Source organism: Balaenoptera musculus, chromosome 19 (genome assembly GCF_009873245.2).
Source record: "Balaenoptera musculus isolate JJ_BM4_2016_0621 chromosome 19, mBalMus1.pri.v3, whole genome shotgun sequence".
Lineage (NCBI taxonomy): Eukaryota > Metazoa > Chordata > Mammalia > Artiodactyla > Balaenopteridae > Balaenoptera > Balaenoptera musculus.
The window spans coordinates 47,369,067-47,394,942 of NC_045803.1; the positions used below are offsets into that span (position 1 = coordinate 47,369,067).

The 25,876-nt window shown below is 42.0% G+C and overlaps 2 protein-coding genes across 3 annotated transcripts in view; one reads left to right on the forward strand and one right to left on the reverse strand.

Annotated features, from left to right (window-relative positions):
* The window catches only part of ST3GAL2 (ST3 beta-galactoside alpha-2,3-sialyltransferase 2), a 64,883-nt gene extending 57,494 nt beyond the window's left edge, over nt 1-7,389 (forward strand). Inside the window, exon 11 of one of the 2 annotated variants that reach the window (XR_005017365.1) lies at nt 6,967-7,389. The gene's annotated coding sequence lies outside the window, so the exon portion shown is untranslated. Of the gene's footprint in view, nt 1-1,772; nt 2,828-6,966 lie in introns of those variants that run through there. The other variant, XR_005017363.1, reaches the window with a different exon arrangement.
* On the reverse strand, nt 8-24,245 carry LOC118884727 (ATP-dependent RNA helicase DDX19A). The gene is made up of 12 exons (XM_036832555.1): nt 24,082-24,245; nt 20,643-20,691; nt 14,799-14,849; nt 13,526-13,661; nt 11,120-11,212; nt 8,962-9,064; nt 8,450-8,564; nt 4,433-4,610; nt 3,823-4,060; nt 1,355-1,517; nt 700-891; nt 8-265 (listed from the first exon to the last, which is right to left on the reverse strand). The coding sequence occupies exons 1-12, from the start codon at nt 24,136-24,138 to the stop codon at nt 204-206; spliced, it is 1,437 nt and encodes a 478-aa protein (XP_036688450.1). The 5' UTR covers nt 24,139-24,245; the 3' UTR covers nt 8-203.
* Between the last annotated feature and the right edge of the window lie 1,631 nt (nt 24,246-25,876).

Here is a 25,876-nt window from a genome sequence, read left to right on the forward strand (position 1 = left end):
CCAAAACGCAAATTTTTTCTTCTACCTTCCCCCATCATTTGCGCAATTTTTGTCAAGTCCAAATGTAATTTAAAATGAGGTAGGTAGTTTCTCTCTACTCGTGCCTTCATCTTTGTGTTGACTGTTGAGGCCTGTGCCGTGAAAGCACTAGTGTCCCGTGCAGGGGGAGCACCAAGGGCGGCACCAGTGACTGCAGGAGCTTCTCAGTTGGCTATTTTCTCAATCTCGTCCAAGTCATCTGTGTCCAGTCTTTCTATTTTCTTATCTGGGGGAAAGAAAAGAGAATTCAAAGAGAGACCAACATGGCGTTACAGAGACACACACTCAGGGAAGGGACAGCACAGCAGGGAGGGAGGAAACACAGGTCTCTGCCGCCTAGGAACGTGCTGTGCCTCTGGCCACAGAGATCCTTCACTGAACCCCAAAGGCTTCCAGCGACTGAGCAAGGGACACGGACAGCAACAGCCAGAGCCCCAGGCCCCTCAGCCTGGCCAGGGGGGACTGTCATTCAAGTCCCTGAGCCCCGCCCTCTCCAGGTGTGCTCTTTGAGAACTTCCACGTTGTAGGGAAGGAGGGGAATGGGACAGGGACACAGGCCTCTCTCGGGGCCACAGGAAAACCTACCCTTCACCCTCCCCTCGCCCCCGGACTCGCCCCTGTAAGGTAAGGGCCCGGCAGGGGACACTCCCAGGGACTCACTGAAATGCTCCTGGATCCTGTTCAGGATGTTCATGCTGTGCTTGCTGTCCACCATGTTCACGGCCAGGCCCCTCTTGCCAAAGCGGCCGGTGCGCCCGATCCGGTGCAGGTAGGTCTCGTTGTCCGGGTTCCCGTCCTTGTCCACGGGAAGGTCAAAGTTGATGACGACAGACACCTGTTCCACATCGATACCTGCATGAAGGAGAGTTGGACAGGAGTAAGGATGGGAGACAGAAATCCCTGTCATCCACAGTCAGGCCTACACACACCAACCTCAGGTGGAAGGAACAGTCTGGGATGGGCCAGCTCTGGGATTCAGACAAAGGGGCAGGTAGCAGAACCCAGAGGGAGAAAACAGAACTGTGGCAGGTGCTGACCAAATTATGAAATCAGCCATCAGGCTCCAGAGAGCCTCTGCTGGATACCAGTATCTGGAGAAGCAGCTAAAGCCTCCCTGGGGGCCCCAAGAAGAGCAGGCGCCGTTCTGAGCCACCGAGTCAGGACTCCTGGCTTCTGTGAAAGTTCTCCTCTGCCGAGGGAATCCAAACAGGCTCTCCTAGAAAAGAGGATCTCCCGCAAACCACCGGAGTGTCCCGCAGATGAGGGTCTCTCTCGCTACCCTGAGCCTGCAGACCAGGACACAATCTCTGCTCACCGCGGGCACACACGTTGGTGGTGACCAGAACCTTCTCTTTGCCCTCTCGGAAGCGCTCAATCACTGCAGCCCTCTGCTCCACCACCATTTCACCACTCAGCAGAGCCACCTGGTGGCCTTCTTTTGAGAGCTCTGCTGCCAGCCAACTAGCTGTTTTGCGGGTCTGGAAGGAAGAAAACATTTCAGAAATGAAAGTACCTTAAGAGAATATTTTTGATCTGGAAGACTACTAAAACTTAGCAGTTAAGCATTAAATGTCTTAAAATTGTTAACATGATGTGGTATAAAGAAGTAACCGTGTCACTTGGGTGCTAATCTTAGAAAAATATTTAACCTTAATATAATCACAAGGGGGGGAAAATCAGGGACATTCTAAAGACTACTTACTAGTCTGAACTCTTTTTTTTTTTTTTTTAAGGTTTTTTTGATGTGGACCATTTCCAAAGTCTCTATTGAACCCGTTACAACATTGCTTCTGTTCCATGCCCTGGCCCCTTGGCCCCGAGGCATGTCGGATCCCAGCTCCCTTACCAGGAATCGAACCAGCACCCCCTACACTGGAAGGCAAAGTCTCAACCACTGGACTGCCAGGGAAGTCCCTAGCCTGGACTCTTCAAGATGTCCATGTCATGAAAAGTGGAGAAACTGTTATAGATTAAGGGAGTCTCAAGAGAGACTAAATGCAACAGACAATCTCTGATTGGCTCTTAGGTTTAACAGCAGCAGCCAAAAGCAATAAAGGCCATTTTGGTACACATGGGGAAAGTGGCATATGATGGACGACAGAGAGGACACTATCGCTGCATCATTGTGAAAGGTGTGGCAATGGTACTGTGCTCATGCAGGAGCACGTCTCATTCTTAGGAAGCATTTAGGTGGGAAGTGTCCTGATGTCTACAACTGACTTTAAAATGATTCAGCAAGGGACTTCCCTGGTGGCTCAGTGGTTAAGAATCCACCTGCCAGAAACGAACACACCATTGTAAAGCAATTATACTCCAATAAAGATGTTAAAAAAATAATAATAATAAAATGTGCATAAAACCCTTACTCTAGAAAGGGACACAACAAATTTAAAATAATTACATTAGGCACGATTTGTTTATATTGAATTTCTAATTCTTACTGTTTAAAACTGTCAGGTGCTTTATTAATTGATACTTTCACAAAATGAGAAATGAGTAATTTCTTTGATGGAAAATCATTAGTGCTATATGGTGCAAATCACCTGATAATTTAATAATGTAAGGCATGGCTCCTATCAAGTTACATTTCAGTAGAGGAATAACATGCTTACAAAAGGTTTTTTTTATAATAAGTATTTATATACACACATACTTTCTAAATATACTGAGTTACATTATGTCTGGAATAAAACAGTGAATCAAAAGGATCTATACTGCAGTTTTCTACCATACATGGCATTAGATATATATCCCAAAGCAAAATAACTGAAAGTATTTTATTAAATAAAAAAAAAGAATCCGCCTGCCAACGCAGGGGACATGGGTTCGAGCCCTGGTCCGGGAAGATCCCACATGCTGCAGAGCAACTAAGCCCGTGTGCCACAACTACTGAGCCTGCACTCTAGAGCCTACGTGCCACAACTACTGAGGCCACGTGCCGCAACTACTGAGCCCAAGCACCAAGAGCCTGTGCTCCGCAACAAGAGAAGCCACTGCAATGAGAAGCCCGCGCACTGCAACGAAGAGTAGCCCCTGCTCGCCACAACTAGAGAAAGCCTGTGCATAGCAACGAAGACCCAACGCAGCCAAAAAAAAAAAAAAAAAAGATTCAGGAAAAAGTACAGATATCCCCCACACAAAAACTTATGGATAAAAGCAAATGTTGACAATAGGTGAAGGGCATAAAAGTGCTCATTTTGTATTTTTTTCATCTTTTCTGTAGGTTTGAAAGTTTCAATTTGAGTTTGGGAAAACAATGCCACTCTAAAAAAAATTTTTTTTTAATCTACAAGTATTCCAATAATAGAGTAAGAGCTCTCTTATTCTTACATCGCTTAACAGAATTTTGATGTTTTCTTCAGCGATCTTAACTATTCCTGAAAAATTATTTTGGCTATTATAAATGGGGTCTGTCCTTCCATTTTCTAAGTGTTTGTGTTTGACACTGGAAAACTACTTATTTTCTAGTAACTTTCTAACCAACCGTCCTGTTTAGTTTCTTATTTTTCCTACAAATATCAGTTGATTTACTTGGGTTTTCTAATGTATCACCTACAAATGATATAAAGTTCAGGAGACTCTATGCTTAGAATATGTATATGCCTCAGGATACTAAGAAGAAATTGTTTCTTACATCTTCACAAACCACTTCCTTTCCAGCCACAGGGAGGGAACCTGGTCCCCCAGCACCAGGTGGAGCTGGCTGAGAGGGAGGGCGCAGGGCCACACCCTCCCATGGAGCTCCGCCCCCACACGCCTCCTCCTGCTGCTGCTGCTACTCACGTGGCAGAAGATCATGGCTTGAGCAATGGTGATGGCCCCGTAGATATTACACAAGGCCTGGAACTTCTCATCTCTGCTACTGCACAGGACATAATACTGCTTGATGGTGTCCAGTGTCTCCTCCTCGCGCTTCAGTTTGATGATGTTTGGGTCTGGGACCACCTTCTGGGCAAATTTCCAGACGGAGTCTTCGAAGGTGGCAGAGAAAAGCAGCATCTGGCAGTTCCTGGGAAGCATCCTGCAAGGGAAGGCCCAGGTGTTCGACATGACCCCGACCGAGTGTTTCTCTGGAAGGAACAGAAGCACAGCCTCCCCAGGCTTGGATGACCTGCGTCCCCAGGAAGGTGGCAAAGCAGGGAGGAGCACCGCAGCGAGGAGGGAGGAGCAGACGTGGGGCAGGGACAGGTGGCGGTAGAGTCCCTAAGTCTCCTTCCTCAACCCAGGCTGGGGGTATGGTCAGTGCTGACATGGAAATGGCCCATGAAACAAATGCCTCTGAAAGCTGCAGAGTAAAGAACCTGGCAGGGGCAAGAAGAGGAGGGTGAAGTAAAAGGACATGATGCTGCAGATCAGGAGGCCAAGAAGTTCCTCCTGGCTCAAGAGTTCCTACCTCTGGATGCGGACGCTCTGATCTTGGTGGCCCTGAGTAGCTATCATCACGTCAGCCTCATCCAGAACAAACACCTTGATCTTCTTGGGGTCAATGAACTTGAGCTTGGAGCACCAGTCCAGAACGGTCCCAGGGGTGCCAATGACAATGTGCTCACTGATCTTCTGACCTCTTTCCACTGTGGAGACAAGATGTGTTCTGTGGGTATTTCCATGGCTAAACCCGCTTTCAAAATGAAAGCCTTGCCCATCCTTCCAGAGCTAGAACAAGTTAATTCCAGATTTCAAAACACAGGGTGTTACCCAAAAGTTTTGTGTTCTTCTACTATGAAATGGGCATAATGACACCTATCTCACTGCACTGTGGTCAGGATTAAATCCTACAGTCAACCCTCCATGAGTGTTAGTTTCCCTTTTCCTACTTTCTCCTGTAATTCCCCATCACCCAACTCTTTTTCTTTAGCATAACACTTATTCTTTTTATACCATCCCTTCACTCATGGTTCATTGATTTCCTTATAAATTGGTAGTTTTGAGTCCTAGGATCCTGGCCCAATGATTTTTTGCGTTGTTAGACATTCTAATTGTGTAGACAGTTTTCCTAAGTACAAATTCTCTTTGATTGAAAAAAACACATTACTCTCAAACTATAGCTGGTGGGAGTTGAAACTGATATAACCATCTATCAAAATTACTAATGCATGTAGCCTTTGACCAGTGCTTCCACTATTACGAATCAATCCTGTATGCACATGAATATGTGTGAAATAACATATATGCAAGGATATGCATGCATTAAAACATAACTAAGCAAAATATGACACACCAAATGGATGACACCAATCAAAGTATAGAACTGTTTAGGAACTGATGTGGAACAATCTCCAAAATACATTATTAAATGTGAAAAAGAGGTTGCAGAGCAATTTGTATACCAATAGGGGCAAAAAAGAATACATGTAATATATGTACATGCGTGTGTGAGTGTTCTATCTATCTATCACATCTATCTCTATTGCCGTGCCATGAGGGATGCAGGATCTTAGTTCTCCGACCAGGGATCAAACCCGTGCCCCCTGCAATGGAAGCACAGAGTCTTAACCACTGGACTGTCAGGGAAGTCCCTACATGTTATCACATTATCACTTGCCTGTAGCCACACAGACTATCTCTGGTAGGACATGTGAGGAACAGGTTAGTACTGGGTACCTTTAGGCAGGCAGAACCAGGTGGTTGAAGGGTATGGGAAAAGAAAAGTTTCTACCATATATCCTTTTCAATTTTGAAACATGTGAATGTCAATTATTTTCAAAACAAAATTTAAAGTTCGAGGAGAAAGGGACTTTGGTCAGGAATTCATTAACTCCACTGGAAAAGTTTTAAATGAACTCTTCAATACATTGTGGTTCTCACTGTCCACTGCCCATCAGTCTAAACTGAACTTTTAAAAAAATGATACCTTAAATAGTTAATATACTAATCCTTCAGACACAGTGAAGTCCCCTGTTGTTATAAAACAATCTAGAGAAGATCCATGTTGTCACAAGATTCTGGTACACTACACTTAGCTGCACCTATCAGTGTAAGACATCAAACACACACAAAAATACTAATAATTTCTGGTTAAAGTACTTTTTCTGCATGCTGAAACATGATGGTTTCCTCCAGGAAAAGCCCTTGTGTGATTATTTGTGTGGTAACTGTACTAGCCGTTTTTGTTTGTTGACTGACAACCTCAGAAAATCAAATGGGGAATTCCCTGGTGGTCCAGCGGTTAGGACTCCACGCTCTCACTGCCGAGGGCCCAAATTCGACCCCTGGTCGGGGAACTAAAGTCCCACAAGCCGCACAGTGAGGCCAAAAAAAAAAAAGAAGAAGAAAGAAAATCAAGTAGGGAATTTGATATACACTTTCTTGAAAATGAACAAAGAGAGCCTATCTCTTAAATGAAAACAACTGACTGTTACTTGTTGTCATGATAACGTTTCAGCTTAAGGGAAAATTAGAATTTTGGAACACTTCTATGTGCTGCTGTAGGTTTGAGAGTTTCTCCGTGTATAAACTCCTCTGAGTTGGTTGGTGGTGATACTAATGCATTTTAAATGCTATTTAAAATTTTGTATTATGAAATATGTCAACATTTGGAAGATCAGCATAACTCAGTAAGACAGTATTTTCCAAATGACCAAGGTATGATGTTAGAAAATCACAGATGGGCAAAAGATGCATTCAAAGTGCAAGGGAGACCAAGGAATTTTAATGTGACAGTACGAAGAGTTCATTAATATGATTTCAGATATCACATGGCAACTAACTTTTAAGTAATTACCATTTGTTAAGTTTTGGTATGGCATCCAAAAAAACAATATCTAAAATTATAAGAAAGTCTAGATTTTCTTCATATTCTTCCCAAGTAAGTACTTGGGGTCCTCAATAATGTTTAAGAGTGTAAGAGAGCAAAAAGTTTAAGAACCGCTTGCTCTAGGCGATTATAAACTGCTGGGTTGAAGGGATGTCTCTCTTCCATTTTTCTAGGTAATGCCAACTGCTTCTGGAAGTCAGTGTGCCGATGTTTACTCCCCACTGGAGCACCTGAGGCTTCCAGTTCTTCTACATCTTGGTCAACACTTGGTTTGTCAGACTTCCTCATTTCTGCCATCTGAGAGGCATACAGTGGTTTCACCTGACGTTTCCCTGATGACTAATGAAGCTCATCATCTTTTCATGTTTACTGGCCATCTGAATTCCTTCTTTTGTGAAGCGTCTGTTCAACTGGGCCTCTCTCGTCCATTTTCCTGTTGGAATGCTTACTTTTTTCTAATTGATTTGTAGTTTCATATATTCTGATAACTTCTCCATTACCCATTTTCTACCTGCCCCTCCTCCCATTTTAACCCATATTTTCTACATTCTGCAGAACACATGAAAAAGGAATTGGTGGAAGGATTTCTGATTTGGTAAGAGCAAGTGAACTGTACATGCTCTTAGATTACTCTTACTAAAGCTGTGCTTTACTTTTTTTTTTTTTTTTTTTTAATTTTATTTATTTTTGTTTATTTATGGCTGTGTTGGGTCTTCGTTTCTGTGCGAGGGCTTTCTCTAGTTGTGGCAAGCGGGGGCCACTCTTCATCGCGGTGCGCGGGCCTCTCACTATCGCGGCCTCTCTTGTTGCGGAGCACAGGCTCCAGATGCGCAGGCTCAGTAATTGTGGCACACGGGCCCAGTTGCTCCGCGGCATGTGGGATCTTCCCAGACCAGGGCTCGAACCCGTGTCCCCTGCATTGGCAGGCAGATTCTCAACCACTGCGCCACCAGGGAAGCCCTGTGCTTTACTTTTTTTTTTTTTTTTTAATTAATTTATTTATTTATTAAACTAATTAATTTATTTATTTATTTTTGTCTGTGTTGGGTCTTCGTTTCTGTGCGAGGGCTTTCTCTAGTTGTGGCAAGCGGGGGTCACTCTTCATTGCGGTGCGCAGGCCCCTCAGTATCGCGGCCTCTCTTGTTGCGGAGCACAGGCTCCAGACGCGCAGGCTCAGTAGTTGTGGGCCCAGTTGCTCTGCGGCATGTGGGATCTTCCCAGACCAGGGCTCGAACCCGTGTCCCCTGCATTGGCAGGCAGATTCTCAACCACTGCGCCACCAGGGAAGCCCCTTTACTTTTAAAGAAAGGGAACTGACCCAACCTACCATCTTCAGTGCTCATCCCTCCCTCTTAAGCAGCTTCCAGAACTCTGGATGCTGAATTCAAACCCTGGCTCCTCAGTGAAATACTCCACACTTTAAGAACCCCATGACTCATGCAGGGATTTTTTTTTTTAACAACTTAAAATCTTATTTTAGGAGTGGAGAGAATTATTAACAAATCAGCAAGTAGTTAAATAGATTTGCTAAAGGCAACACTGGGCTCCAAGGTCAGACTGAACTAGAAAGTTGAATATCATCACCTCATCTTCAAAATTCAAATACCCAACCACCCGTCCCAACTCACGGCCTAGGTCTTGCCCCTTTATACTCACATTTATTGCCTCGAACAGCATAAGCAAGCTTTAGTTCTGGATGAAATCTGCCCATCTGCTCAATCACTTTTCCTGTCTGAAGCGCCAGCTCATATGTTGGGGAGAGGCACAGACACTAACAGGCAGATCATAGAAGATGAGTTTAGGAGAGCCTTGTAGTAACAGACAACAGGCTCTAAAGCAACCAGTACACTGATGTCATTACCACTTGAACAGTGTAGGAAACCACATCCTCGTCAACCAGGCCCACATTTCAGCTGTAGACAGAAGCCTTCAATAGGGAGCCCTGGCTTGGCAGATGCCTTCAGAAGCCACTGTTTAAGGCTGCTGCTTCCGAATCAATTCTACCCAGGTAAGGGCCTGGTGCACCATTGGGCTTTGCCTGAGCAACAGTCTGAGGCATCAGATACATTCAGACTGTACCAGGGGCACCCTCGTTAGACAACCCCCCCAGATGGCACAGCCATTCCCAGGATGAGCAAGCCAGGGCCCCCAGGATTCCACCCCCTCACCTGCGGGTATCTCTCTGCTGGTTCCACTCGGCTGAGCATGGCCAGGACGAAGGCAGCTGTTTTACCAGTACCAGACTGAGACTGGGCAATCAGGTTCTGTGGGCTGGATGAAGGAAGAACAGAGATGAAAATAATATTGGTTAATAACAATCAAGTGTCGGGACTTCCCTGGTAGCCTAGTAGTTAAGAATCCGCCTGCCAATGCAGGGGACACAGGTTCGAGCCCTGGTCTGGGAAGATCCCACGTGCTGTGGAGCAACTAAGCCAGTGTGCCACAACTACTGAGCCTGCGCTCTAGAGCCCGCGAGCCACAACTACTGAAGCCTGCGTTCTAGAGCCCGTGCTCCGCAACAAGAGAAGCCACGGCAATGAGAAGCCTGTGCACCACAATAAAGAGTAGCCCCCACTCGCCACAACTAGAGAAAGCCTGTACACAGCAACGAAGACCCGATACAGCCAAAAATAAATAAACAAATTTATTAAAAACAAAACAAAAAACAATCAAGTGTCCAAACGTTCTTTCTGGGTGGTAGGAATAGGGATTTTCCCCCTTTATGCTTCTATTATCCAGGTTTTCTGCACTGAGTACAACGATAAAATTTTATATGTTGTTAAAAAAAACTGCTTAAATATTAAGTGAAATGATGATTATTTTAGATGGGCTCACACTAAGAAATCCTCATTCTAGACTCTAGCACAGCTAGAGTGCCCTAGTTTTATACCCCAAGGGGCCTATGGAAATTAAGACTGCAGAGAAACATCTGTGCCCAGACAAATCCCTGAGCCATAATGTGTCTTCAGGACTCGGCTCCTACTATGTGCTCCCTTTTCTCATCTTTATGGAAAATTTAAGAGAGCAAGTCACATGCTTTAGAGGGAACTTTCACATTTCACTTCAGGTAACCCAATGTCATGGGAATAGGTGGCTTTTTTTTTTTTTTTTTTTTTTTTTTAATTTTTGGTTGTGTTGGGTCTTTGTTGCTGCCTGTGGGCTTTCTCTAGTTGCGGTGAGCAGGGGCTACTCTTTGTTGTGGTGCGCGGGCTTCTCATTGCGGTGGCTTCTCTTGTTGCAGAGCATGGGCTCTAGGCGTGTGGGCTTCAGTAGTTGTGGCACGCGGACTCAGCAGTTGTGGCTCACAGGCTCTAGAGCGCAGGCTCAGTAGTTGTGGCGCACGGACTTAGTTGCTCCACGGCATGTGGGATCTTCCCAGACCAGGGCTCGAACCCATGTCCCCTGCATTGGCAGGCGGATTCTTAACCACTAAGCCACCAGGGAAGTCCTAGGTGGCATTTTTATCATTAAAAAAGAGGGACTTCTCTGGTGGTCCAGTAGTTAAGACTCCAAGCTTCCACTGCAAGGGGCACAGGTTCGATCCCTGGTCGGGGAACTAAAATCCCACATGCTGTGTGGTGCAGCCAAAATATAAACAAACAAACAAATAAATAATATAGTTGAATGAAAAAACTTGCTACCTAAGTATGATACCATTTATGTAAGGTTTAAAAATATGCAAACTTGGAATTCCCTGGCAGTCCAGTGGTTAGGACTCAGCGCTTTCACTGCCGAGGGCCAGGGCCTGGGTTCAATCCCTGGTCAGGGAACTAAGATGCCACAAGCCACACAGCGTGGCCAAAAAAAAAACAAACAATGAAAGCAAACTACGTAGTAAAAGGATAAAGAAACATGAGAGAATAATGACCCACATCAGTGATGCTCACTTGGGAGGGGGAGGGGGAGGGGGAGGGGGCTGTGAATGGAGGGAGTTACATGGGGGCTACAACTGCCAACTAGATTAATGGCAGCTTTATTTCTTGGCAGGATGGGGTTACGGAGATGTTCCTGGTATTGCTCCTGATATTTTTTGCAGGTCCCAAAATTTTCAAAATTATTAAAAAACAATAGCAACAACAACAACAAAAAAACAGTTTTTAAAGCTGCATAGAATAACAGCACTAACTTTTTCTATCAGTTTTTATTAAGTGGAAAAGGCAGAAACTGTATTGAATTGCATCAGACTCTCTCTGCACCTGTCTAAGCTGTTCCCCTGAAGAAGCACGTTGCTCCCAACGGCCCATCTTGTGCTCAGGAACACTACAGCTCTTGGTGGAAGATGTTGAACCCAGTTCTGAAGAGGTGTGCCAGGGTCCATATACTTACGGCTCAGCAAGCATCATGGGTAATGCATTCTCTTGTATCTTGGATGGTCGATTGAACCCCATGGCATAGACTCCCTGCAGAAGCTGTGGTTTCCTAGGAGGCCAGGGAGAGAAAGATGGATTCCTAGTTGTTGAAATTGTTTTAAAGGCCTAGAATTTTATTTTTCCCTATATCTAGCAAAGAATGATACTTCCTGTCAGACATATTTTCCTGTGCCTTAAAAAATACTAACTAAAACAAAACAAAACCAAAATCTTTCCCTACTAAATCTTAGTCTGAAACTATTATGCAATTTATACAATCCGGGCTAGTTTCCTTTCTTGGAGAAATTCATCTTTCAGGAGACCCACAGATTTGGTTGGCCTTGGATGACAAACATTCCCAGGATACTGGAAGAATGGTACTTATTAATTCATAGTATAAAATAAATTATAAAAGACATATCTAAAAATAAACACTGCTTACTATGCCACTAAGATACAGAAGTCCCTTTAGGGAATGAGATTTCAGTTTTCATTTCTTAGTGCAGATGTTCCACTGAACCACAGTCATTTTGTGTTCCATGGGCCTTCCAAAGCCAGCTGTGCAAGAACTCGGGACAATTGAGAGGTAAGAAAATTGATTCAGCCAGTTTCTAGTAAATAGGTAAAGGGAGTTCAGTTATCATACTGAACTTTACGAGTGATGAGATTTACTTATTATGTCTAGGCAAAATCAAAACTAGAAAAGCACCAACTTCTTCCATAAGTAGCCACACAACAAATATCAAATAAAGCTGCTTTTGTAGTACATTTATAATAAGCTCTCTGCTACCTCTAAATTGACAGGGTGTTTAACAAAAATCCCACCACACTGTTTTTAAAGAAAAGTCAAACCAAGTCAGGAGTGTTCTCTAAGCCTTCCTTAAAGTTTAACAGGCTCTCTAAAAGGCAGTTCTTCTGGCATATGGTGGTTCTCAGATACAAAGAACTTTGAAAAGTAACATCCATTTGGAAGAAAAGGTTGTGAAGCTTAGCAGATTCTCATTTGGTTGCCAAGGAAACAAAGTCACTACTGAAAGAGGACTCAAGTGATCCAAGAACCTTCAGTGGCTCATTATTTTTCTTTTATTTTGCAGATCTTTTCAGTAAAAAATAGACAAAGTATATTCGGTAACCTAGGTTTTATTCTTTGTTTCCTTTGGCTACTAACAATTAAATCAGAAAGAACTTGCCTTTTCAAAGAGGACAGTTCATCACTGGTTGACCTGAGAACTCCAGTCCTTTAAATGAAAGGAACTTAAAAAGACCACTGATACTTGGAAAAGCAAGCTGTCAGAGCACATCTAGCTGCTCGGACAGAATTTATGAATGGAAGCAGAGATGACAGGTTTGCTGAAAAAAGCCTTTGACAAAGAAAATACACATAGAAAAGTATAATGTCCTGAAAATATTCAAAAAAAGAGGCCTCACTTTAAAAACCTTGCTCTTAGCTATTGCTGCATTAACAACTTGATTTGGTTCTAGTTAGCTCTCTTATTTTAAGTGTCTCTTACTCTAAAGTGGTGGCAATAGTTGGCAGAAACGTGGCCCCTATTTGCCTACAGGGGGCATATGATAGATTTTGCTGAACAAAGGCAAAGAATCCATTCATTCCACCACTTTCTTATTCACTAGCTATTTTCTATGATTTGAGTCCTGGCAGGCAGCAAGAATGGTAGCTATGTCTTGTGTTACTCATAACACCCAGCACAGTGTCATGTACATAAACCAACAACCCTAAATACCTCTTTATTAACTTACTGAAGGAAACAAAAAACTTGGCATAACATTACATAATTCTCTGCCTTTAAAACAAGGACATGTTAGAAGTCATTCTCACCACGGTGCATAAATGTGCACACTTAGGGCTTAATTCTGGGTTCTGGATTTTTCAAAAAATTCTGGAACACTGAAGGCTGATTTCCACTGCAGTTACTGGGAATCCTGCACAGGCTTCTTGGACAGATTTTATAAAAGCAGATAAACTGTTCTTAACACTGTAAACCCTATAGTCTAACAAAAGGGCTTACCTAATAAGAAATGTTCCTGACATCCAGAAATCACCTGTCAGCCAATATTTTATTGAAAGTTCTAAGAGCATAAAAGAAAAAAGACTTTCAGCTATGATGAATAAATTTGTGGCATTAAAAAATCCCTAAGGAGAAGAACTGGGTAGCCAAGAGACAAGGGTGGAAGGAGACCATCACTTTTTCACACTTTTAAACTTTTGAAACATGTGAATTATTAACTAGTCAAAGAAAGTAAATATACTAAGATTTTTTAAAAATAAAAGGAGAAAGTAAAATTCCCACAAGATCTCTGATATGCTAAGTCTTATAAAGGAGGGACTAGCAAGGAACAGTTGTTCAAAGGAACAGATACTCACAGCCGAAGCTCCTCGAAGGACTTCACCGAGTAGAGTGGGGAGTTTGGATCCCGCTGCAGGACTTCCACTTGGTTGGTGTTATCAACAAGGTTGCTTCTGATCAGCTTGTTGAGTAAGGACTGGGCAGCTCTGTCCTCTGTAGGAAAAAACCAGTAGATCTTCCTCATACTCACTGGGCAAACCCCACCCTTGTGAAACCTCTCTCCCCATGTCTGCACCCACACCTGAATGGCCCAGCAAGGTGGGAGAAAAACATAATCACACCAAAAGGTCTAACTTTAAACTCCTGACTGCTAGACTCAAGTGGGCTGAGCTGCCCAGCAAGACTTTATGTTTCTATACGCCACTTATTTCTTCTCTCTTCAACTTCTAACCTCTCCACATTCTCACTCATCTAATGACCCTGCTACTCACTTCCCTGAGAAGTGAACGTAATCAGAAGCACCCCCACGCGCTGCCGTGACAACCCACACACCCACTTGCGTTTGTGTGCGTCCTTTCACCTTCCCTGCTGTGACTATGGATGGACCGCCGTGCTCCTGAGGCTAGCTCCTCTACTCATACAATGGGTCCCATTCCGTCTTGCAGACAAGGATATTTCTCCCAGCAGTGACCTTCTCTCTTGCATGATCAGTTTCTCCCTCTAATGGATCATTCCCCCCAGCACGTACACACGTTGTAACACATATACACGTTGTAACATGTATACACGTTGTAACACGTATACACGTTGTAACACGTATACATGTAACACGTATACACGTCGTAACACGTATACACGTTGTAACACGTCTCATCATAAATGTGCTTCCGCCTTTATCCCACATCCCCATCCAGTTACTGTCCCAGTTCTCTGCTCCCCTTCACGGGACATTCCCTGACAGGGCTGTCTGTACTCATGTCTTCACTTTCTCTTCTCCCCTTCTCTGCAGAATGTACACTGAAGAGGTTTTTTTAATTTAACCTCCCCACCTGACCTCAACAGCCCTTGTCAAGCTCACCAATGACTCTACACTCTAAATCAACTGAACAATTTTTAGTTCTCTTAACCAACTTATTACCTATATATGACTCCCTACTTTTGAAACACTTCCTTCTTTTGGTTTCTGGGATACCACTCTCTTTTGGTTCTCCTTCTATCTCACTGTTTTCAATTTCCTTGGCTGATTCCCCTCATCTCCTTGATCTTATAACTCAGAATGCCTCTGGCTCCAGAGAGGCACGTCCTAGGTGATACTATGTCTCTTGCTACAGGGTTTCAAAGATTAGTTACCTTTCTCTTCTTCTTCTGTTTTCTCTGGAGTGGCATCGGTTTTGATAACACCTGCACAAGAAAACAGTTATCATAATCAGAAAGGCAAGTATCAAATCCACTCAAAAGGGGACCTCCCTGGTGGTGCAGTGGTTAAGAATCTGCCTGCCAATGCAGGGGACACGGGTTCAAGCCCTGGTCCAGGAAGATCCCACATGTGGCGAAGCAATTAAAGCGGTGCGCCACAACTACTGAGCCTATGCTCTAGAGCCTGCGAGCCACAACTATTGAAGCCCACGCGCCTAGAGCCTGTGCTGCACAACAAGAGAAGCCACCACAATGAGAAGCACGCACAATGCAACAAAGAGTAGCCCCCGCTCGCCGCAACTAAAGAAAGGCCGTGCACAGCAACGAAGACCCAACACAGCCAAAAATAAATATAAATAAATACATTTATTTTAAAATAAAATCCACTCAAAAGGTGGGACAATATAAATATCAAACCTTATTTAAGTGATCAAAATTTAAATAGTTGGCGTTTCTATACATTTAATGGATTTTTATTCCTATGAAGTTTAGTGCATAAGAAAATTTCAAATTTCTAGAAATGCTGGCTGACTTCAGAGTGATCAGATATGTCACCTCTGACTTACTTATTTAAAATATAGCATTAGGGCTTCCCTGGTGGCACAGTGGTTACGAATCCGCCTGCCAGTGCAGAGGACACAGGTTCGAGCCCTGGTCCGGGAAGATCCCACATGCCGTGGAGCGACTAAGCCTGTGCGCCACAACTACTGAGCCTGCGCTCTAGGGCCTGCGAGCCGCAACTACTGAGCCCACGTGCCACAACTACTGAAGCCCGCGCACCTAGAGCCTGTGCTCCGCAACAAGAGAAGCCACCACAATGAGAAGCCTGCGTGCTGCAACGAAGAATAGCCCCCGCTCGCGGCAAGTAGAGAAAGCCCGTGCGCAACAATGAAGACCCAAATGCAGCCAAAAACAAATAAATAAATAAATAAAATTAAAAAAAATAAAATAAAATATAGCATTATTATAACTATATTTAAAATATAGCATTATGTTAGCAGACACAATGAGACATGAGAAAGAAAATAAATGTATTCAAAATTAAAAGGAAGAGGTAAAATGATCACTTTTTTTAAAATTAATTAATTAATTTATTTTTGGCTGTGTTGGGTCTTCGTTTCTGTGCAAGGGCTTTCTCTAGTTGCGGCAAGCGGGGGCCACTCTTCATCGCGGTGCGCGGGCCTCTCACTATTGCGGCCTCTCTTGTTGCGGAGCGCAGGCTTAGTAGTTGTGGCTCACGGGCCCAGTTGCTTCTGCAGCATGTGGGATCTTCCCAGACCAGGGCTCGAACCCGTGTCCCCTGCATTGGCAAGCAGATTCTCAACCACTGCACCACCAGGGAAGCCCAATGATCACTTTTTTAGATTACATGATTGTAAACTTGCAGGACTAAGAGTATCAACTTAAAAATGACTACAAAATAAGATATCTCAGGAAAAGATAAAAGAGCTAGGTACAAAATAAATAAATAGAAATCAGTAGCTTTTATAAATAGAGATATTATTGAAAAGATCCTCTTTATAATAGCAACTAAAAAGATAAAATATTGCACCTAGAAATAAAATTAACAAAAAATATGTGAAACTTATATGAAGAAAACTTTAAAACACTCATAAACTAACGCAAAGAGATAAAGCTAAAAAGCTCATAAATAAATTAAAATGGAACTCTAAGATATTCAATTAACCCAAAAGAAAGCAGGAAAAGAGGCAGAGAAACAAAATATAAGGGGACAAACAAACAGTAAAATTGCTAACCTAAACCCAACCACATCAATAATTACATTAAATGCAAACAGATAAAATACTCCAATTAAAAGACAGAGATTAGTAGAATGGATAAAAAAGCAAGATCCAACTGTCAGCTGTCTACAAGAGGCACACTTTATTTTTTAATTTTTTTAAATTGAGGTATAGTTAATTTACAATATTGTATTAGTTTCAGGTGTCCAACATAGTGATTCAAAATTTTTATAGATTATACTCCTACAAGAGACACACTTTAAATACAAAGACACAAACAAGTTGAAAGTCAGTGGATGGAAAGAGATACATCGCGCAACCAGTAAGCATATGAAGGCTGGAGTGGCTCAGGTAATGCAGATTTTAAGACCAAAATCACCACCAGAGATAAAGGAGGATATTTCTAATAAGAGGTCCATTCATCAGGAAGACATAAATGTGAATGTACCTGGCAACAGATCTACAAAACACAGGAGGCCAAAACTGACAAAATTAAAGGGAGAAATAAGACTATTCCACAATTGTCGTTGGAAATTTTAACACTTCTCTTTCAACAACTGGAAGAACTAGACCAAAAAGCAAACAAACAAAAAACAGTCAAGACATAGAAGATCTGAGTAACACTATCAACAACAGTGGCCTAATTGACATTTAGAGGACACTATACCCAATAACTGCAGAATCATATTTAATGGCTTCTGATCAAAATGGAGTTAAATTAGAAATTAATAAGATATCTAGAAACCCCCCAAATATCTGGAAATCAAACAACACAGTTCTAAAGTATCCATGGGCCAATGAAGACATCAAAAGGGAAACTGAAACTATTTTAAGTATATGATAAAAAAGAAGAGGAAAGTAAACCCCAAGTAAGTAGAAGGAAAAAAATACAGAGTAGAAATCGATGAAATAAAAGACAAATATTCAAGAAAATTAACATTGCCGAAGCCTAGCTCTTTGAAAAGATAAAAAAAACTGATAAGTCTCTAGGTAGACTCATCAAAAAAGAACAAACACATACCGCCAGTAATAGAAATGAAAGAGGGGACATCACATATGCTACAGTCATTAAAACATTCCTAAAGGACACAAAAAGGGATTTGAAAAAAAAGGAAAGACTTAATCATAGGTTTTATAAAAAGACTCAATAGCATATAGATGTTAAGTTATAAATGTAACATGGTCCTAGGAGAAATACTAAAAGATTCTTTGTCTTCTTAGAACTAGTCAAGTTGACTGTAACAGAATACATATGGAAAATAAGGATAGCCAGGAACACTCTAAAAAAAGATCAATGGGGACTTCCCTGGCGGTCCAGTGGTTAAGACTCTGTGCTTCCACTGCAGGGGGTGTGGGTTTGATCCCTGGTCGGGGACCTAAGATCCCGCATGCTGTGCAGCGCAGCCAAAAAAAAAAAAAGATCAATGAATGGGGACCAGCACTCACAGATATTAAAGCATGTCATAATGCTCCAGCAATCAGGAATATGAACCTGGTACATGAATATGCAAAATAAACTTGATAGGATAGATGAGAAAATGCAGAATTTGGTATATAATACAGGTGGATCTCAAACTAGAGAGGAAGAATGGACTATTACAAAAGTGGCACTGAAACAAATCTGTAGCCATCTTGAAATTAAAAAGGTGAAACACACTAGAGAAAACACTTTGGATCCATACCTCACAATTCACACCAGGAAAAATTCCAAAAGGATCAAAGACTGAAGTATGAAAACTGACTCAAATTCCAGAAATAATCATGTAAAAGACTGATACGTTTGACTATATAAAAATGTTTGCAGAGGGACTTCCCTGGTGGTCCAGCGGTTAAGACTCCATGCTCCCAATGCAGGGGGCCCAGGTTCCATCCCTGGTCAGAAAACTAGATCCTGAATGCAGCAACTAAAGATCCCACATGCTGCAACGAAGATCCTGCATGCCGAAACTAAGACCCGGTGCAGCCAAATAAATAAATAAATAATAAAAAAAAAAAAAGTTTGCAGAGCAAAAATACACAAGAAAAAAGTCAAAAGACAAAACTGACTGAAGAATTAGCAACTTCTATCACAATCTTAAAATATGAAGTTCATATTTAGAAAAAAGACAAAAAGCTCAGTAGAAAAGGAAACACAAATTCCTTTATACTTATGAAAATATTCAACCTTATTAATGAAATACAAAATGTATTACACTGATCCACCATGTTTTACCTGTCAGATTAGCAAAATTTCAAGTTTTTGACTAAAAATTCTGTGGTGGGGCTATAGGAAAACACTTTCATGCTTTACTGATAGAAACATAAATTGGTATAATATTTATGGAGGGTACCTTGAAAAATACTGATAAAAAGTGCAAGTGCATATGCCTTTGACCATGGATATCCATTTTGGGGGAATTTATCCTACAAATGTATTTGCATACATGTAAAAAGAATTAAGTTCATGGTTATTACATGAAACACTTTATAACAGTGAAAGAATGTGACCAACCCAAGTATCTATCAAAAGATGACTGGTTAAATAAATTATGGTCTATCAACACAATGTAATACTATGCAGTTACAAAACTGAGTGAGGAAACTCCATTTACTGGTAAGGAAAGCTTGCCAAGGTATGTTGTTGAATGAAAAAAAGTAAGTGCACTGTGTATACTCTGCCATCTTTTGGTGAGAGAGAGGGAGAGAGGGAGAAAAATCTGTATTTGATTTGCATAAAGAAACATTGGAAGTGCAACTGAGATTATCATACTAAGTGAAGTAAGTCAGAAAGAGAAAGACAAATACCATATGAGATCACTTATATGTGGAATCTAAAATATGACACAAATGAACCTATCTATGAAACAGAAACAGTCACAGACATAGAGAACAGACTGGTGGTTGCCAAGGGGGAGGGGGTTGGGGGAAGGATGGGGAGGGGGTTGGGGGAAGGATGGAGTGGGAGGTTGAGGTTAGCAGATGTAAGCTATTATACATAGAATGGATAAACAACAAGGTCCTACTGTATAGCACAGAGAACTATATTCAATATCCTATGATAAACCACAATGGAAAAGAATATATGAAAAAAGAATGTGTATGTATGTATAACTGAATCACTTTGCTGTACAGCAGAAATGAACACAACATTGTAAATCAACTATACTTCAATTAAAAAAAAAAGAAACTTTGGAAGAATATTAAAAATCCAATAACAGTGGTTACTTATGGCATAGGGTGGTATATGGGTTGAACTGTGTCCCCCCCAAAATTCATATGATCAAGTCCTAACCCCTCAGTATCTCAGAATGTGATCTCCTTTTGAGATAGGTTCACTGCAGATGTAATTAGTTAAGATGAGGTTGTTAGGATGGGCCCTAATCCAGTATGACCAATGTTCTTATTAAAAAGGGAAATTCTGGATGTAGACATGCACAACACCATGAAGGCAGAGACTGGGGTGATGATGGCAGAAATGCCTATAAGCCAAGGAATGCCAAAGATAGCCACCAAACCATCAGAAGCTAGGAAGAGACATGGAATAGATTCTTCCTCACAGCCTTTAGGAGGAACTAAACCAGATGACACCTTGATCTCACACTTCTGGCCTCCAGATCTGAGACAATAAATTTCTGTTGTTAAACCACCTAGTTTGTAATACTTTGTTGTGGGAGCCCTAGCAAAGTAATATAGGTGGGGCGTGGGATCCGGGTAAATGGTGGTTCAGGATGGGAAGGAGGCCTTGCACTTACTTACACTTTCTGAATTTTGAACCCAGATTAACCTTTTAAAAAATTAAATTAAAAAAAACTTACGGAAACATTATCAAGTGAACAGTGACTGTACAATCCAGTAGTGATTCTTGATTTTAAGGAGTCAGAAGCTAGATAAAATCTGGAAAACTAATCTATCTCCATCATTAATGAAACTGAATTTACTGGTTCTCAAATCCAGTGCTGACATTTGCCAAACATGCTAAATGAAAGCTCCTTTCCACATTGCAGCTATGAGTGCAAAGCAGAAGTGCACATGTAGCTTCTAGTTACTAGTGACTCACCATTGGTATCTGGTTTGACTTTCTCTTCCTTGATCTGCAAATTACTCATCTGAATGGGAATAAAAGGAAACAAGAGTAGAGACACCTGATAACCAAATACCATGAATTACACAATTGACCGTTAAACACAAGGTTTGAACTTCAAGGGTTCACTTATTCAAGGATAAATGCTACAGTATTACTCAACCCATGGTTGGTTGAATCCAAAGATGTGGAACCACATATACGGAAGGACAATGTTAGTTATTTGGCGATTTTCAACTGCAGGGAGGGTTGGGGGCTCATAACCCCCAAGTTGTTCAATGGTTAACTACATTTATTAAGCTAATGTACACAAGTCTAAATGGTAAAACAAAAAAGGGGGGAGGGTCTTACCCAACTGTTAGGAAGCTATGTTTATTTACTTATTTTTAATTTTTATTTTATTTTTTGGCTGCGCCGCATGGCATGTGGGATCTTAGTTCCCCGACCAGAGATGAAACCTGTGCCCCCTGCAGTTGAAGTGCGGAGTCCCAACCACTGGACCGCCAGGGAATTCCCAGGAAGCAACATTTTAAAACATTTACTTATACCAGCCACCCAATAAGCAGAGTGGTTGAAACCAGATACCAAGTATGTTTAGGTCTATATTTGTGTTATTCATAATAATACAGCTAGATTAAGGTTGTAGGTTAAAAAAGATTTGAAACCAATTCTCAGTAACTGTCTCTTAGGGAATATCTGATGCTAAATACTAGATTTAAATTCTAGAGTACAGAATCATATCCTTTATAATACTTTTTGATTTATTTGTGGCTGTCAGTTTTATACTTCGGACCTGATTCCTCCTGAACTCCAGTGCCACATTTCCAAATGCTTGATGGGCACTGTATAGAAAAGAGTTAACACAGCAGGACTGACTGCTATCCTAGGAAAGCCAGCTTGCAAAGTGGCCCTGGCTGGCATCTGGAAACTTGGATTTGGAGAGGGTTCCACCATTCCCAGAACCGCTGAGGGGTTCACTAACTATCTTTCTAAAAACATGTGGTTATGATAACACCTGGTTTCCTTCTAGGGGTCTGGAATTTTGGTACTGCTAGGCAAAGAATGACGATGTGATAGACCCCTAATAAAAACACTGAGCACTGAGTCTCCAATGAGCTTCTCTGACAACACTTCATATGTGTTATTACAATCTGTGGCTAGAGGAATTAAGCAGGAATTAAGTGGAGCTTGTGACTCCTCTGGGAGAAGATTCTTGGAAGCTTGTGCCTGGTTTCCTCTGGACTTTGCAACACGGGCCTTTTCCTTTTGCTAATTTTGCTTTTCATTGTAATAAATCACAGCTGTGAGTACAATCATATGCTGAGTCCTATGAGTTCTCCCGGGAAATCATTGAACCTGTACACCTCTTGGTGATTCCCAACACAGGTACTTACCAAGTTGTCCTCCTTACCTCAAATTCAGAACAGCCAAACATGAACTCATCATCCTACATATCAAATCTGCTGTTCCTCCCACTCCCCTAATCCTGTTATTAGCACTATATTAATACCACCTTGTGGGATCCAGGTTGAAAACAGTAATCTTTGCCTTTATCTCCCTTCTCTTCTTTTTTTTAAATCTTCATACCTCCACAATTATCTCTTGAATCCATCCCCTCATCTTCACTTTCATCATTCAACATAGGCCCTCTACCTCTGGGCTATAAGAGTAACTTCCACATTGATCTCCTTTCCTTTAGACATCACTCCTAATATATACTGTTCTCTGCAGTCCAATAAATCTTGCTAGCTCTCAGATCTAATCTTGTCAATATCCTTCTTAAAAACCCCCAAACCAGCCAAATAAAGCCTTTCATTTTTAAGTTCTTTGTTAAGGTCCAAAGTACACTCCTACGATATTTTCAGTACTGCTCCTACTACAACCCGATAAGCTTAAGCTGCAGCAAAAATGAGTTCTGATTCCTGTTCTCTAGGCAAGTCCAGCACTTCTGTGCATTCTATTCTAAAATGCCGTTCACCTTCATCTCTATCTTAAATGATTATTTTCTAATATCCAGCACAAATATAAACTTCTTCATGAGGAATTTCCCTGACTTTCCTACTCATAAACATCCTCTCCCTATTCAAAGTTCATTTCTCACATTATTCTTACCCTTTTCACAGCACCTCCCACATTCTAGGCTTCCTAACTAGTTTGTAAAGCTTCTTCCTAAACTTTCCTGGATTTAGCCCATTTCAACTATCTGCTGAGAAACTGACAATCCTCCCAAAGCAATAAAGGGTGACTGGAAAAGAAATGTAATTTAGGCATTAAAAGGTTACATAAGACTTCAGACTACATGGGACTTCCCTAGAGGTCCAGTGGTTAAGACTCCACGCTTCCACTGTAGAGGGCGCAGGTTCGATCCCTGGGAACTAAGATCCCTCATGCCGCACCGAGGTGGGGGTGGGGGGAAAGACTTCTGACTACAAAAAACCCCTATAGGGCTTCCCTGGTGGCGCAGTGGTTGAGAATCTGCCTGCCAATGCAGAGAATACGGGTTCGAGCCCTGGTCTGGGAAGATCCCACATGCCGCGGAGCAACTGGGCCCGTGAGCCACAATTACTGAGCCTGCGCGTCTGGAGCCTGTGCTCCGCAACAAGAGAGGCCGCGATAGTGAGAGGCCCGCGCACCGCGATGAAGAATGGCCCCCACTTTGCCACAACTAGAGAAAGCCCTCACACAGAAACAAAGACCCAACACAGCCATAAAAATAAATAAATAAATAAACCCAAAGTAAAAAAAAAAAAATTAAAAAAAAAACAAAAACAAAAAACCCCTATATTCTTAAAATCAATGGTCTATTACCACCAAACAAAGGTAACTTAGAGATAAGAACGGAGAGTCAGTTTACACTATACTTAACTTCCCACTGAATGGATCTTCATTAATCAAAGAACCAGTATATGAAATTAAATGTCTCTTTAAACACAGATGAAACAATTTGTAGTGCCTCCCCCCGTTTGCAGTAGACTGAAACACTAAATATAAACCTGAATCTGTTATTCTGCAAAGTGCTACAAACTGCCAACCATGTTAAGCACGCATCTAAAAAATGGTAAAATAAGAGTAGCAGAGAATCACTCAGAAACCAGATGAAAAAAGAGAATCAGCATTGCGCCTTTTCTTACAATCCCCACTGAGAAGGAGGTGCAGTGCAGAAAAGACAGCATACATAGCAGGGCCAGATTTGCCACAGGATAAAAGTCTTTAACTGGCCCAGATCAAAGGAAAAGGCTCCATACTGGTCTCTTCTGCCTTAGCCGCAAAACAAAGCTAAGAGATTCCTCCCAGCAAACCTTTAGGGGTGTGTGGGCCACGGGCCTGCCCAACCCAGAGAGCGCCCTGGACTCCAAGCAGGGTCGGCTTGGGCCCTCCTACTACGCTCGCCCCGCCTGGAGCTGAAGCCACTGACCGACTTGACAGCCGCTTCCTGCTCGTCCACTGCCAGGGCCCACGAATCGGTGGCCATGGTCCCGGAGGAAAAAGGCCGACTGGCGAAGAACACAACCGCACGCACGGCAACACCAGCCCTGAGCTCTCTGCCGGCGCAAGAACCACACTCACGCGGACCGGAAGCGGCGATGCGCGAAGATGACGTCAGTTCCCGCCCGGCGCGAGACGTCACCATCCGCGCGGCGCCACGCAGGGCCTAACATCGGGCTTCGATTCCCCTCCTCGTGCGCAAACCTGCTTTTTCCGCGGACTTTCCCGGGAGCAACCTCATCGTGCCTGGAAATGCGTAAGTTCTATGGGGTGAAACTCGTAGACCTCACTTCTTTGCCTTACGTCACTCTGAAGTAACCTAAATTTTATTTTTAGGTCTGCCACGTCTCATAATAAATGTGTAAGTCTCTGAGCTGTAAAGCCTTGCGCAAAGGAAAGTCCTAGGAGAAAACTCTATGATGACAGTTTCTACTGTTAGCGAACGAGATAACGTGTAAGACAGCAAAAAAGAAAGCGAAACCAAACGCCTTAAACCCCCATAATTCCACCACAAAAAACAAAAACAAAAACAAAAAAACCCCAGCGTTTTCTTTACCTTCTGGGTCCTTCTAATTTCTGTACATATGCATCGTAGCACAGGTGTTTTACATAGTCTTAAACAAAGTACACATACAATTTTAAATTTGCTTTTTTATACGGCTAAGTATTTTTTAAAATCAATTATCGGTTTAATGTCATTATAGTCCGTCAGTCTCATATCATGTAAATTACCTAAGTCCCCTTTCTCCCCCCCTTAGGGATATAGGTTGTTTCCATGTTTTATTATTAATTGATAACACTTCAGTGAGCATTTCCACACTATCAAAAATCATCTTACTTGTTTGCTTCCAGTTTACATTTTGTCTCTCCCCACTAAAATATTAACTCTTCAGACAAGAGCAAAGATCTTATCTGTCTTAATCACAGTTGATTAAAGAACCTAGAAAAGTGCATGGCACATGGTAGACACCCAATAAATATTTTTTAATGTATGGCTGAATAGACTAATGAAGATTTTAGTTCAAAATATGTTACTCTAGGACACATTTCTAATCATTGCAACATTTATGTCAAAATGTATGAATATATGACTTCCCTGCTGGTCCAGTGGCTAAGACTCCGAGCTCCCAATGCAGGGGGCCAGGGTTTGATCCATGGTTGGGTGGTCGGGGCACTAGATCCCACACGCATGCCGCAACTAAAAAAAAAAAAAGATCCCACATGCTGCAATAAAGATCCCACGTGCCACAACTAAAACATGGCGCAGCTAAAATAAATAAGTAAATATTAAAAAAAAAAAAAGGATAAATGGTCAGTAAGCACAAGAAAAAGAGCTCATTAAAAATTATTAGTTATTAAGGAAATGCAAATCAAAGTCACAATGAGATACCACTGCACACTGGTTAGAATGGCTAAAATTAAAGATTGACCCACCATGTGTTGATAAGGTTGTGGAATGTTAAAGAAAAAAAAAAATCAAAGACACTTGCTAAAGAAACTTGCTAAAACGGAAACTCTACTTAGGACCATTGCCATAAGTGTAGGGATGACTGCAATGGGATTTTGCACCAGAGGAGAAAAATTGGGCTCAATTCCAAATACAGCATGGGCAAGTGGGAATTTATAGCCAAGGAGCAGGGGAGTGGATGGAAAATTACTAAGAGGAAACATCAGGGGTAAGGAGAGTTTTTGTTAAACCGATGTAACAGTATTCTTGCTGAAGA